This window comes from Spea bombifrons, chromosome 5 (genome assembly GCF_027358695.1).
Source record: "Spea bombifrons isolate aSpeBom1 chromosome 5, aSpeBom1.2.pri, whole genome shotgun sequence".
NCBI classification, from domain to species: Eukaryota; Metazoa; Chordata; class Amphibia; order Anura; family Pelobatidae; genus Spea; species Spea bombifrons.
Genome location: NC_071091.1, coordinates 98,277,574 through 98,292,419, shown reverse-complemented (window position 1 = coordinate 98,292,419; position 14,846 = coordinate 98,277,574). Strand labels below are relative to the sequence as shown.

General features: G+C 36.1%; 1 protein-coding gene across 1 annotated transcript in view; it reads left to right on the top strand.

Annotated features, from left to right (window-relative positions):
• ANGPT1 (angiopoietin 1) overlaps window positions 1-14,846 on the top strand; it is a 123,173-nt gene that overhangs the window by 71,678 nt on the left and 36,649 nt on the right. Inside the window, exons 4-5 of the mRNA XM_053468436.1 lie at window positions 1,788-2,020; window positions 7,309-7,436. Of these exons, the coding sequence (XP_053324411.1) occupies window positions 1,788-2,020; window positions 7,309-7,436 (361 nt within the window). The remainder of the gene's footprint in view (window positions 1-1,787; window positions 2,021-7,308; window positions 7,437-14,846) is intronic.

The window sequence follows — 14,846 nt, the reverse complement described above, 5'->3', positions numbered from 1 at the left end:
AGATAAGAATAATGAGAAAAAATATGCAGTTCCTTCAAACGAAGGATTTGAGGTAATTTCAGCATTCAAATGATTCACTAATATGGAGGTTTGGTTATTTTGGCACATCAGTTGTCGGTTAAGAATTAATTTTTTCTTATTAATCTATTTTTTTTTAAAATAATCTATTTTCTATTAATCCACGAACTACTGATTTATATTAATTTCCACTGTTTTCCTTTTACTAGAGAATTTAATCCTCTTAAACTCCAATAAAAAAGTTATGTGATTACATCACTAGTAATAAGGATTGCCTATGGAATTCCGAAAATGAAAACTCAAAACGTGTGTAGGGCTAGCAATCATAATTTAATTATTCCTATACTTCAACTTAATTAGTATTTAGCGGCATTCACCTGATGGTGACGAATGTTATAATGTTGAGAAGATAGTTACGTTTTTTTTTTTAAGTACGTTCAGGAAACTCCAGGGTACCTTTAAAAAACGTATCTTAAGTTCCGTTTGAGGAGGAGAAACAGAGTTCCCAATGCAAGAATTAAGATAAAAGTTATGTTGACGAAAATCTAGTTTTGATTCCAATAAACATGTATAAACACAATTTATATATTATATATATATATATACACACTAGTGTTAAGAGATATAAAGCAGTTTCATTTTTTTTTAACATGGATTTAAATCATGAATTCCCTCCAGAATTTATTTGTCTGGAACAGGAATATTTTACAGTCTTGGGACAATACATGTTTTTATCACATAACGGGGAGAAAATGCATACAGTCATTGCTTACGATGCTATCTTATATCACTGTTTTCTAACAATATTAATTCCTCTAACATTTCCAAACCCTTTGTTTTATAGTTCAGTACGCTAAATAATGGTGTTTGCAGACTAAAATACAATATCTGTGTATTAGAGAAATACCTTGTGTATGTACAGAGGAGGAATCCATCTTAAATTCCTGTTCTCAGGATCTGGACGGTTATCCCTCCAATAAATTATTATTCCCTTTTAATGTCACTTCTCCCCTTTAGTCAAAGTAAATTCAGGCCTTTCTAAGAATGGGGTGAGGAGGATCGAGGAGACTTAAGTAAAGGAAGCTATTTGTTATACTATTGTCGTGGGGGTTTTTTTTCTCTCAAATCATAACTTCCTGAAGTAAAATAGATTCTCACATTTAAACCAAACTTCCAAAAAATTTAAATTGGTCAAAAAGTAAACAAAGAAACATGCTGTAAGGAAGGAATTTTAATACATTTACGGAAGACACATGACGCATCAATATGTTTCAAATCTGAATTTTCTTTGTCCCAACCTCGTTAAATGAACAGTATCGGACTGAATCGCTTGTAACCATGGCGAGCACTTAAATATTGCTTTGTGTTTTATAAAACTGGTTATATGTAAATCTTTCTTATCTACTTTTATATAAAATTAGGTGTATGTCAGTAATTTGGTCTCTAATAGAGAAAGAGACCTAATCTGCGATAATGTTTCCAAATTTTGCTTTCTTTTTAAAATTGTATTATCTGATCAACCTTCATTGGGTTTACTCCTAGATTAAAGAAGACATACAATGATTCCATGATGATGCTTTTTTTTATATAGTTTGTTGTATAGTAGGAAGAAAACATTTCAAACACAGTGAGAATCCAGTAAAATTACAGGAAATATGATAGTGTTTTCACATATGCTAATTTTTTTTACTATAATTACACTATTTTGGGAATTAGTGAACTGTTCTCAAGAAAATATTTGAAGATGTTTTTGTTTTTCTTTTATTTAGCCTATTGGAGAACAAAATTATAGAAATGGAAGAGAGACACAAGGATGAACTAAATGCTTTGAAAACAGAAAAGGAAACCCTACAAAGCCTGGTGTCCCGTCAAAGCTACATAATCCAAGAGCTGGAGAAGCAGCTGACCAGGGCCACCAATAATAACAGCATTCTGCAGAAGCAGCAGCTCGAGCTCATGGACACGGTGCACAACCTGGTCAAACTCTGCTCAAAAGAAGGAGGTGAGCACCCCTTAAACTCCACAGGCACATGCCCCGAGAGTTGTGATTATTTGTTGAAGCAGATTTCAATTTTCATTTAAAAATCATGTTCGTGGATGTATACCAAATCCTGAATTCATGGTTTCTGGGTCCTACACTATGGTTTATACATTTTTATATTATTCGTGGGTGTCTACATTTAAATACAATATATATACATATATATATGTATATATATATATATATATATATATATATACATATACACATATACATCATATACAGATATATTGTGACAAACCCTGATCGTTGACGGCAATAATAAGTCACTTTTAAGGATAAGAGTGGTCCTCTAGGGCAATGAAGCTCAGGAATACTGAAGTGTACAAATCAGGCACCCCATAACAAAATCATAAAAATAAGTCCTAGCTCCCAAATGAAGCCCTCCCAGGCTGGGTCAGATAAGTAGATTTTTTTTTCAGAAAAAATGAATACTACGCATGGATTTTTTTACCTTTTACATACAGTATGTAAGCCATAATGAACAGCACAAAAAATCGTGTTTTTTTATATTCTTGGGTGACCTACTAAGCACAATATCTCAGCAAATGTAAGTAGCCAATATTTTCACATGCTTTGTTCCAGGAAGAAATCCAGCATGCTCCTGAAAGTATTTCCATGTGTATTCTCTTGCATTTGATAAAGGCAAATTGCTCATTTTGTTCTGTCGCTGCGATAGATCCACGCAATCACGAATGAGATGAAACACCCCACAAATCTTTATAGGGTATTACATCTGTAATTTTAACGAGGTGAAGAAAACAAAAACACCAACAGCATTTAAACATTTGAAATAACCATGGCTCACATATTATACTACTGTCAACTGATGGAGACCCGATGTCAAATAAAGCTTTACTGTTTTCTGATATTTCCAAACATATTTTCACATCCAAACATATCTTCATAGGCACACATTACACATCCAGCTCATACGTTGTATGCCGTTATGGGCAGAACTGGAAGAGAATTGTTATAATCCATCAGGTATTACCAATATATGTGGATTAAATAGAAGTAAACAAGCGGCATGCTTGAGTAGTTTCAAGCCGGAACAAAGTCAAGAATACATTTTTCACTTTTTTTCCACTTGTTTTCACTATTCTCCCGTTCCCAACTTTAAATGGTTAAGTGTTCGTAGACAGTCTGGGTGTGATGGCCCTCAGTCACCACCGATGCATGGCCGAGGTCTTGTCTGGCTTGGTCCTGCCAGGTTCATTCACATAAAATGACGAGCTGAGTCAAACCAGACTACACGCCCAAGCCAGACTCAAGCCTTGGCTGTCTCAACCAGTGCTAGGGTCCAAAAACAAAACCATCACAGTAGGATAGCGACGCTCTCTTCATCTAAACTAATCCTCTTAATCCTCTTACACAAAAGACGAATTGCTTCTTTTAGTATGCTAAGCAAATAAACATAGGAAAATGTGTCATTTTATTGTTTACTCACATAAAAACAACCGGGAAACATTTTTGAAAAGCTTATTTCAGTTTCTATGGCAACAACCTATCAGTGCTGGCCTTTTTATTCACGTGACAACAGCTTTTAGTGGACTGCAGCCATATTCAGGCCTGTTCTGAATAAAAAAATCTTACATGAACAAACAGAGAATTTAACAATCCTATAAAGTCTAAGTGTATTTTTATTAATTGTGTGAAATCAGGCGCTTCTTGAAAATTCCCCGTCCTCGTTAAAATGTATTAAAAAAAAAACATTTTTTTTACTAAAAAATATTTATGCATAACTTAATAAGGTTTGGATATAATTATAATCTCTTTGTGAGCTGAGTTACAAAAACTAAAATTTCTGGAAAGGATAAAAATGAAGACCACATGAGGTTGGTGAAATTTAAGGAAGTAAAACATCTTGCCCGTAAGTACATTTGGATTGCTTTAAGGATCTTTTGACACCTGGTTTTCCCTTTCAAATAAATTTTAAAGATATATTGAATTCCTCAAAAAAGATAGGACACGTTTGGTAATTTGGAATAAAAAGCAGATGTTTGGTGTCGTAAAACATGAAATGTATATTCCTCCTATTCAACTACTGAATAGTACTAAGATAAATGAGCTGGGGTTTCAGTAACTTTAATGTGCTATAAAATTAGAATGCATTTTGGTAGACAGACACACATCTTTCTCACATCTTCTCAGAAACAGCTCGTTCTTCCAGGATGTGTTACAGAGCTACCGGGCAACGATGGTTATCGAACGTCATTTGAAAGAAGAAAAAAATTCATGAACTCAGTATATATTAAATGCCTGAAAAAAATGTATATAAATTAGATATGCTTATCTTGATAGTATCATTTGCATGTAAATTAACAAACTTATTCATTGTGTGGCCAAGTAACAGTCCTCAAAATTGAAGCCACATTTTAACATGTTTGAAGTACCATCTTGGACCATCACAACTTGAAATTCACCCAAGAGAATCTTCTAGGAAGTCTGTTGAGTGTTATAATGGAGACTCAAATTCACACATTCATGTCTACACACTAAAATAACCAGGCATGCACGTTGGCAAAATGTGTAAGTGGTAGCAAACTTGCAAAAGTTGGACAAAAGTCCATCTCGTAAACTCACTCACTTGCATATTGCACTTGCAAAAACTTCTTCTGGCATGTATTAGTCAAGTTGATGCTCATGGATTTGTTAACCAGTTGGAACTTTCACTTTCCCCTCTTCCTTAATGAAATTTTAAGAATACATAAAAAATCCTAGGTCGCCTATTAACAAAGCACATTTGACGATTGCCCCCTTTTTCACTACTATGTGTGCAGCATGTCAAGCGTAATAAAATACACCTCAGGGAGATATAGGCCCTATATTTCCTGCTCAGTTGGATGGGAGGGAGGATTAATCTCTGTGATATCCCTGATTCCATACGTCAATCCCCCATCCCATGTGTGGTGGGGTGGGAGGTTAAAAGTAATGGAAAAACCTCTGGTGCATCTATGTGAAAAAAGTAAAAAAAGGTTAACTTACCTTTTTACGAGATGATGAGCAATGTCCTTGAGTCATCTACAGGGAAAAGGGCCATCAAACAAAATAAAATTTAAAAAACATCTAGAATTCAAAAAAAGACCTGAAAATCATCATATCTGCACTCAATAGCAGTATCTTTTTAAAAGAGATGCTGGTCATGCAGGAGTGTATACATACAATCATGGGCATTATTGGCCCCAATTCAGTATATGGGCCCCATTAAAGTCAGTGGGGCACATACAAGTCCTGGGGACCACTATTTTTTTTCCAATGTATATATGTTCTAGGAGGATTTTTTTTTTTTTTATATTTGCAAGTTTCAGCCAACTGGCATAGCCTCACATGCAAAATTTAAAGTCACATGGAACAACTTGTTTGTTAGTGAATATCCATGGTATTTTATGAGGGTTAACGTCACACAACATGCAGGTACTCCATAAATAAAATGCAATGTGTTAGCATGTGAGGACATGCAAGGTTGCCTGTAATTAACCCTGAACTCAAGTGATCACCCAACTTCTTAGTGAATATTGTGCCATGTTGATCAAATCTGGAAAGGTAAATGCTATTTTCCAAACATGATAAATGGTCCATTCTGTTATCGTGTTGACAAATTCTAAATGACTACAAAAATTTCAGTTATGATTAGAAAGCACGAACAATGCTGTTCTCTGCATGCATTTCTTTTGGATCTCTTAGAACATCTACTACATGTAGCAGATGAAATGGGAAATTTTATTTTTTGTTATAGAAATCGGTTAAATTTGTTGCTTCCAAGTTTCTGAAAAATCTGAATAGTAGAACAATTTCAAGAATTATTGCAGCACCGTTAAGAAAAAAAAAAACCCCTAGAGTTCAAGAAGTCTCTACATTGTCTGTTTTATTGAATTTTATTGATGCTGCCGGTACCATTAATAAAATGCATCTCTGGCCAACAGGCTGTGTTTATTGCAAACAATGCGTTTATCCAACATTCTCTATTAGGTTTGGAAATGTCTGTCTTTTGCTGAAACAACTTTTTTTTAAGGTCCTTTTAAAGCTGAAATTAACCAGAACTTCTTCTTTGTTATGTCCTGGCTTGTGGTCAGAGGGCTGCGTATTGTCATCTGCTGTACTTTAATTGACTAAACAGATGGAGGCCACTACTGGACAGCCCAGACCATTAGCTAAAATAAACTGTAAACTTGTAATTGAATAACGCTCTTCCTATAGTGTGGTAGGTAAGTGGAACAGCTTCCCAGCATAGGTTGTAGAGGTTAACACACTAAATTTAAACGTATATGGGATAGGGCATATGGCTATCCTCAATCCTCAAAAAATTGAGATGAACTTGCCCAGATTCATTAACTGAAATCAGGTATATCCCTGTTTTTCAATGTGCGAGGAATACAGTTTAATTATTTGTGATGGATTTATATCTGGCATTGGATCCAAACTATTAAGCAGAGCCCTGCAAATCTAAAATTTTGATTTCATTGATTAGTTTATTGTAAAACAGCAGCCTGTGAGATGCAACATTTTTAAATCAAATTGGAATTGAGAGTAGTGACTCAATTCAGAGATCCATTAACCATTACGTTTTAAATATTTATTGTAATTATCCTTGTTACCTTATTTGATCTTATTTTATAAATCGCAGGCCCATTCCTGTTAAAGAAAAACTAATTCAGCGCCCTAAGTGCTATTCCTATACATTCCTGTTCGATTTGTTTCGGACAGCATTGTATTAATTTACATTATGTTTTGGGCTACTAAATACCGGGTTGTTTTTGATTGCCCCAGGGCTAAAAGTTGCCAGCCCTCCCCTGATCCCATTAGAACATCATAATAGGAATAGGAATTAAATTGGTGTTATCTTTTGCAGGGTAAACATTACCGTTTATGACACAAACATTTCCTTTCATTGTTAGATAACGACGTTGTTTGCTAGTATAATTTCCTTAAGGTGAGAGTTCATAGTAGTAAATGGGGTGTCAGTAAATGGAAAAAAACAAATAAATCACGGTTATATACATAAAAAATGCACTGCTAGGCATATAATGTATGGCACATAAATAAATAGGGAGGAATTGCAAAATTAAATGAATGATATTTTTTGGTGCTAGAGTGATACCCTGGGACAAGAAATATATACGCACTCATATAATATAATTTCAGACTGACTTTAAAACGTATTATATGCTTCAGAAAAGGAGATATTTTACATAACTGTTTTTTTAAATTTAATTTTTATCAACCAGGTTTTGGGCTTTTTCTTGCAGTTCCATTAAAGAATGTAAAAAGAGAAGAAGAAAAGCCATTTAGAGACTGTGCGGATTTGTATCATGCTGGCTTCAACAAGAGCGGTGTTTACTCAATCTACATTAATAATGTGTCAGAACCTAAAAAGGTGCGTACATATTTATTATAAAGATAATTCATAATCTACTATCTTCTTTTGTAATTCTATTTCAGAACTGTTTTATGTTGGTGAGAGACTTCAGATTTTATGTAATTCTGTAAGTTTCAGGTGAGGACATGAAATTTTGTATGCTCTATGCAACAGGTCCAGGGGGGTGGCAGTCCCTTGCTGCAAAACTGGTGGTAGATCGCCCACCGCTGTTTAATGGGCCGGTTATATTTGATCTCCTCAATTGTCCCATTTACACTAGTCATCATAGCCTCCATAGGTTGCATTTAAAGGTGGTGGGTGTCTGTAAAGAAATGTAGCACCAGGATTTAACGATATAGCCTGGTGCTCCATAGAGAGGATGGTGGCCACAGAGGGGCTGGGGGTGCTTCACTGTGTCAGGCCTAGGGCAGTACCAAAGGTAAATAAACCTATGTTTAATTTGCATCATTTAAAGTTACATACAATCACATGTACTAACAAACAACTTGTATTAGCAATTATACAAGTTACTTTGTCGGGGCTGGTGAATCACATTAACTACTGGCTACCGGGCACGTGACTTTTTAGTAAATAGATGTAAAAGTTTTTTGATATTTCTTAAAACGAAGCCCTCAATCCTTATGATGTTTAATCATTTTATAAAAAACAGGGCTTAACTATCATGAATTCAATGGATTGGCACAAGGGTAAGCCTGTGATATCGTACTTTTATTTAGAACTATCTGAGAAAGTGCTAGGGGTTATAAGGATTAGGTAGTGTGTGCATAGTCAAAACAGTTTTACATTCCACAGGCACCTGTGTCTGATAGTACAGACTGTAAATCAAACTGAATTATACAACAGATCAGTGGGATACACAGATGCTAAAGCACAGAGCAATGCAGAAAATGTAAATCACTCACGCCTTCTCCTTTTATATATGTGTAACTAACGCCTTCCTAATTCTTTCTGGAAAAAGGCCATAATCAAGCACAAGGTGTGCGCACAAGAAACGGCAGCACCCAGGCTCGTTCATTCTAAAATAAACCAGATGAAAATAAATTTCTAAAAACAGAAAGTGCCATAAAAAATAAAGAACTTAAGGAAAGGTGAAACCAGCACAACTATTTCACCATCTCACTAAACCAGAATCTGCCTTTCAGATTCCTTCAAAATATGCCTTAAAAACCATAGAGAAACATAGAAACATTGCATTTGAAAAATCTGTGATCTATGTATATATATGTACTGAACATTCAGGATTCACTTGGCTGAAACTGACCCCCCCCCACCTTTAACAATAAAATAACATAAAAATAATCACACCTTTAATAATATATATATATGATCACACTCCTATCATGCCCATGGATACCCAGATTCCAGCATATACTGGCTGACTTGGCATTATAGGAGTGTGATTACTAATAATAATCATAAATTGTTATTTAATTTTTTTGTCCAATTTTGGTGTGTTACTTACGCTTTACGTTTAAGCCAAAATTGAACAAAAAAAATTAATAACAATATTAATATATATATATAATATATAATCACTCCTATCATTCCCAGGCATACCCAGATTTCAGCATGTACTGGCTGACTTGGTATGATAGGAGTGTGATTGCTGTTAACAATCATATATATATTAATATTGTTATAGATTTTTTGTCCAATTTTGGTGTGTTACTTACTTTTTATAAAGGTGTGGTTAACACACCCAAATTGGACAAAAGTTTGCTCTCTGTACGAGCTTCTCTTCTCCATCCCCTCCCCGAGGGAAGCAGGAACGTAGCAGAGTCATGTGCGAGCAACGGACAGGTAAGCAGCAGGGCCCCTGCGGACGATTATTTTCAGACAATTTTTTTTTTATTTCGACATTTTGCCGATAATGCTGTTTTCAGCCGATATGTTTCGGCCACCTATATATCAGTGCATCCCTAATATATATATTTATACACACACAAATATTTGCAAAACATTTATAAGGTAACACAATTCTGGTAAATGTACTGCTCTCTGCTCACTTGCTTGGATCGCTGTCTTCTGCTAATTCTACAATGCTGCACTGCTCAGACTTACTGCCTATCGTCGACTAACTTTCCTGCCCAGGCAAAGAACACAGAGTCTCTTATATCTGGACAGTGATGTCAGATGCAGCATGCAAAAGAACGTGAAAATCACGCTGCATCTCCACACCTGATGCACGTCATAAAAAGATACAGTGATACAGTACGTACTGATAAAGCAAAGGTGTCACATAAATATTCATTATTCCATTTCTTCCCGACAACCAGCGAGAATGGGGTGGGAAACATATACACAATCTAAAATACATTTTAAATCCAAGATGTTAGCTTTACAAGTTCTGATTTTTAAAAATACAGATATGACAGTTTACATTTTTATTCATCTAGCGTTAACAGATCTATTTAAATCTTTAAAGTTTACAGTATAATAAAAGTGCAGTACAATTATTGCACTCATATAATAAGTACAGTAGTCAAAAAGTATTTATGTTTGAAGAACAATAGGTATGAATACATTAGGAAAAGAGGTCCACAGGCCCAGACTGGCCATCTGGCACCCTAGTAAAATGCCTAGGGGGCCACTGGCTGACAAAGCCATACATTCAACTGATCTGACTATATATCGAGCCAAACACTGATGGTTATAATGCATAACACCCATAACACACACAGCAAACCATACAAAAATGGTGGTACAGCATAACTCCTATCATTATATAGTGAGCCAGACACAGACAGTGGTACAACATAACTCCCCTCACTATACACTGAGCCAGGTACTGCTGGTGGTACACCATAACTCCCATCACTATATATTGAGCCAGTGGTATCGAATAACTCCCATCACTATAAAATAAGCCGAATTTGTGTCAAGTTGTGCAGCATCATGTAGCCCTTACATTAATTCTTAATTCTAGGGCTATTTTTTTCACCAGGTTGATGTAAGACAATATAATTGATTTTTATAATAAAGAAATAAAAAATATATAATTATTTATAAATATGGTTAATTCACTGTTTTGCTAGAGTATTCATGTATCTGTTTTGTGTCTAAAACGTGTTAGTATGAAATATCTAATGTTTATTCATGACACAGAAAAGAGGGCTGTTGTGGACCCCTAATTTATGCAACCCTCCACTCTCATTTGCATTTTCATAATAAGAATTTGCATATTTTATTATGAGAACATTGTGTAACCATCGTACTGATAAAGCAAAGGTGTCACATAAATATTCATTATTCCATTTCTTCCCGACAACCAGCGAGAATGGGGTGGGAAACATATACACAATCTAAAATACATTTTAAATCCAAGATGTTAGCTTTACAAGTTCTGATTTTTAAAAATCCAGATATGACAGTTTACATTTTTATTCAGATCTATTTAAATCTATTTAAATCGTTAAAGTTTACAGTATAATAAAAGTGCAGTACAATTATTGCACTCATATAATAAGTACAGTAGTCAAAAAGTATTTATGTTTGAAGAACAATAGGTATGAATACATTAGGAAAAGAGGTCCACAGGCCCAGACTGGCCATCTGGCACCCTAGTAAAATGCCTGGGGGGCCACTGGCTGACAAAGCCACACAATCAACCGATCTGCTACCCGGCCACATGCAATATGAGCATAAAAACGCAGTGTGCAACCACACACATATCCAGCCATTTGATGTGGCCTTAAAGTGTCAGGGCTGCTCCATCACCGTCCGGCCCTAGAGGACTATAATAGATTTTGTGGGAAAAAACATCCCAAAAAAAGCTGCCATGAGTAGATGTATCGCACCTGTAATGGAGGTATGTATAAAGGCTTATATAAGCATGATTTCAGTCACTGCACTGCACATATCATGTGCTTTATACTTAACTACACTATGGTTTTTATGTTCATTGATGAACACCCTGCGGCAACCCAGCTCTTCTATTCTAACCTGACATTTCCATTGTGTTAAGCTACAATAATAGAAAAAAAAATAAGTATATATATATATATATATATATATATATATTAACCCCAGTGCTGCTGATAAGTTGATACATACATTTATTTTATAGAATATATGTGTGTGTATGTGTGTGATTGTGTGATTTATGGTAGATGAGTTGACCCTACTTAACTAGCATTCTAATCAGATAAACCATGAATAGATCAGTAAGGCTAGGTACAGTTGAAAGAGTTGCACAGCTTCCCAGGATCAAGACACTTGATTTAAACTTACAGGGACTGTTAAGAAAGCTTATACTTAACCTGTTCACCAAAATCATACCTTGGCTAATTATTTAGCTACTTTTTTCTGTGTCCTACATTTGAAAGCATTGATACATATATGGAACCATTTCTTGTCTCAGTCTGGTCCCATGACAAACCTTATCTAAAGTTACTTCCATTTTGTGGTGATAACAGGTAGACTCCGCAGCTGGGTGACTGGGTATAACGAGTTTGGCAATGTGTCTCCACTTAGCCTGGTACTATTATTGTGCAAGAACTCCCTGCTTCTGAGAACACCATGGTCAAATGACTTAAAAGATCAGGCCAGCATGTGGAGTCAGTCATGTAGGCGGGGTCAACTCTACATTGGGTGTGGCTAGCCCTAAACAGTATCAAGTGGGAAGGGAGTGTGCAGGGAGTGGGCATGGCTAAACACAGCGGAGAAAGAGAAAAATGAGCCAGAGACCCAGGAGCAGTGCTCTAACCAGAGACACCAGGTCAAGCCTGGGGGATTCTCGGATACCAATATACATTTTACTGTGTTAAATAATTAATTTGTTGCCCCTTCCCAGTTATGATTTATAAAAGAATGTGACCCCACAATTTAAAGAAAAGCTAATAAAGGTAGACAATGCAGTTTAGTTCATGAGTTCTTCTGGTTGGCTTTCACTTCTGCTATAAGAGAATAAATTACACTTAATGTATCCCGGTAGGAAAGTGGACATGCAATAAATCACAGCCTATTCATGGCCAAATAGTAACGTTTTACCAACTACTACTACTTTTCATTATTAATGATATTGTCAGTGTAGAGGGGATTTTTTTCTAGAACAATGAAGTACAATGACAAAAGACCGCTGTGTATAGTTTAACCACCAGCCATGATATTAACAAGATTTGTTGCTGTTTAGATCAAAAGTTCTACAGGACATTAATCTATGAAGACAACCAGGGAATGCATTAGAAAGAGCTAGCGTGTCACAAGTAATGAGCTAGTTTTACACACTTAATATTTTTAGGCCCAGACAAGGAGGATTAGTGTAACGATGTAGATGTGGCAGGTTTGAAACCAGTCTCTAAAGCACTTTGTCTCTTCCATTTTCTATCAAGTATTGGATATTTGCGTTTCACCAACAATAAGCAATATTCATCATTGTACATTTTTTGTTGGTCCTAAATTAATGTGCTAGTCATAGTTTTAAGATTTGTCAACATTTAAGTAGTGTGTAATTCTATAAGGCCTGCTATGCTTACCCTCAACCTAAGGCCACCAGAAAACCACAGAAAAAAGTGTTCCCTCTTCCAAAAACAATAGATCCACAGAAACCCATTAGACTGACAAGCGTTTCGGAAGCATGGGATATACACATGGACAAACACAAGCATTCACACACTCTTGCAAACTGATATATACGTAGACACAATGTCACTAATGGCACATGTCTTATCCTCTCTCTGCAGTGATCCTGGGGGTGCCTCATAGTGGCCATGTAGCCATTTAACGCATCTTTTTCTTAAGCCATAGTGCCGTGACCTTTAAGGCTGACGCTGACCATGACTGTTTCATTGAAATAGATTTTAGATTAACAAGGATTGCTTCAATGAGGATCCTCCTTTTTCTTTGGTCCTGATATAGTTCAGAAAGGATCTTATGTATCATATGTGATATGGGTTTCTTACCAGATCTTTCAGTTCATCTGAGAACTGCTCATTTATTAACAGTAGATGTTTCTTTATCTTAAGCCGCATACCAGAGCCAAATGTTCTTCATACGTGTAACCACTTCCTGATTTTACTTTTTACCTTTTCTTTCACCAAAGGTTCAGGAATCTGCTGATCTGTGAATTGGGGTTAAGGATTAGGATGTGGTTAAATATTCTGTTTCTGTAGTAGAAACATTTGTTCTGAAATGAGAATTTAAAAAGACATGAGCAAATATTACATAACTTCATGATACATATATATTATATAAGGCATTATATAATAGGATTAGATTGAACAGATCAGTTTCAGAAAATTGGACACCCAAAATACACTTTTCACCATCGCAGAATGGTGTGTGCTGTGAAAAAGTATTTCTCCCTTCCTGATTTTTTTCTACTTTTGCGTAGTTGTCACACTTGATACATGATGATTTCATGTATAGAAGGAAAAAGTAATTGCCTCCTTAGTTACTAAATCAATCAATTAACAAAATTTAATTGATACCTGGGTTAAATTTCACTAGACGCACCCAGGCATAATTACTGCCAGCCCTGTTGAAAAAAAATAGAACCTTGCAAAGTAAAGTATGCTAAGAGGTCTCAAAAGACAGCAAATGATGCTGCGATCTAAAGAAATTCAAAGCAGATGAGAAAAATAGCTATTGGCCTCTATCAGTCTGTAAAAGGGTTAAGCCATTCCTAAGGCTCTGGAACTCCAGCGAATCCCGGTGAGAGCCATTACCTACAAATGGAGAAAACTTGGAACAGTGGCGGACCTTCCGAGGAGTGGCGTACCAAAATTCCTCTAAGAGCTCATCACCGACTGCACAAAGTCACAAAAGAGCCCAGACTAACATGTAAAGAACCGCAGCCCTCACTTGCCTCCGTTTAAGCCAGTGTTAACGATTCCACAATAAGAAAGAGACTATGTAAAAATGGCATCTATGGGAGAGCGAGGAAACCACTTCAGACCAAAAACACAAAGGCTCATCTCACATTCATGGAACCATGAAATCTGTTCTCTACCAGAAAATCCTGAAGGAGAATATCCAACCATCAGTTCACAACCTAAAGCACAAGCGCAGTTGGGTTTTACAGCAGGACAATGATCTGAAGCACACTGTCACAACACCAGAACCAGGAGTACAAACCATAAGAGTTATTGACCAGATAGAATGCCCAAGGACTTTGATGATCCCGATAATGTGGAGGCTCAGGTAGACGTAAAGATGAGGAGATGAGTATAAAAAAAATCAAAGCAACTGCCGGAGGGCAAGATACCTGTAAGCAGGAGATATCACAGTTGAGTCCACAGAACAGAAAACTCCAGGATGCCAGGGTTAGGTATGTAGGATAGGTAGTCAGTCAAAGTTTCAGCACACTAAACAGATAGTGAGACATAGCCAAGGTCAGTACACAGAGATGGTAGTCAGGACCAACCAGGTACGCTACCTAGAGCAGGTAACAGGATCAAAAAGTGTTGG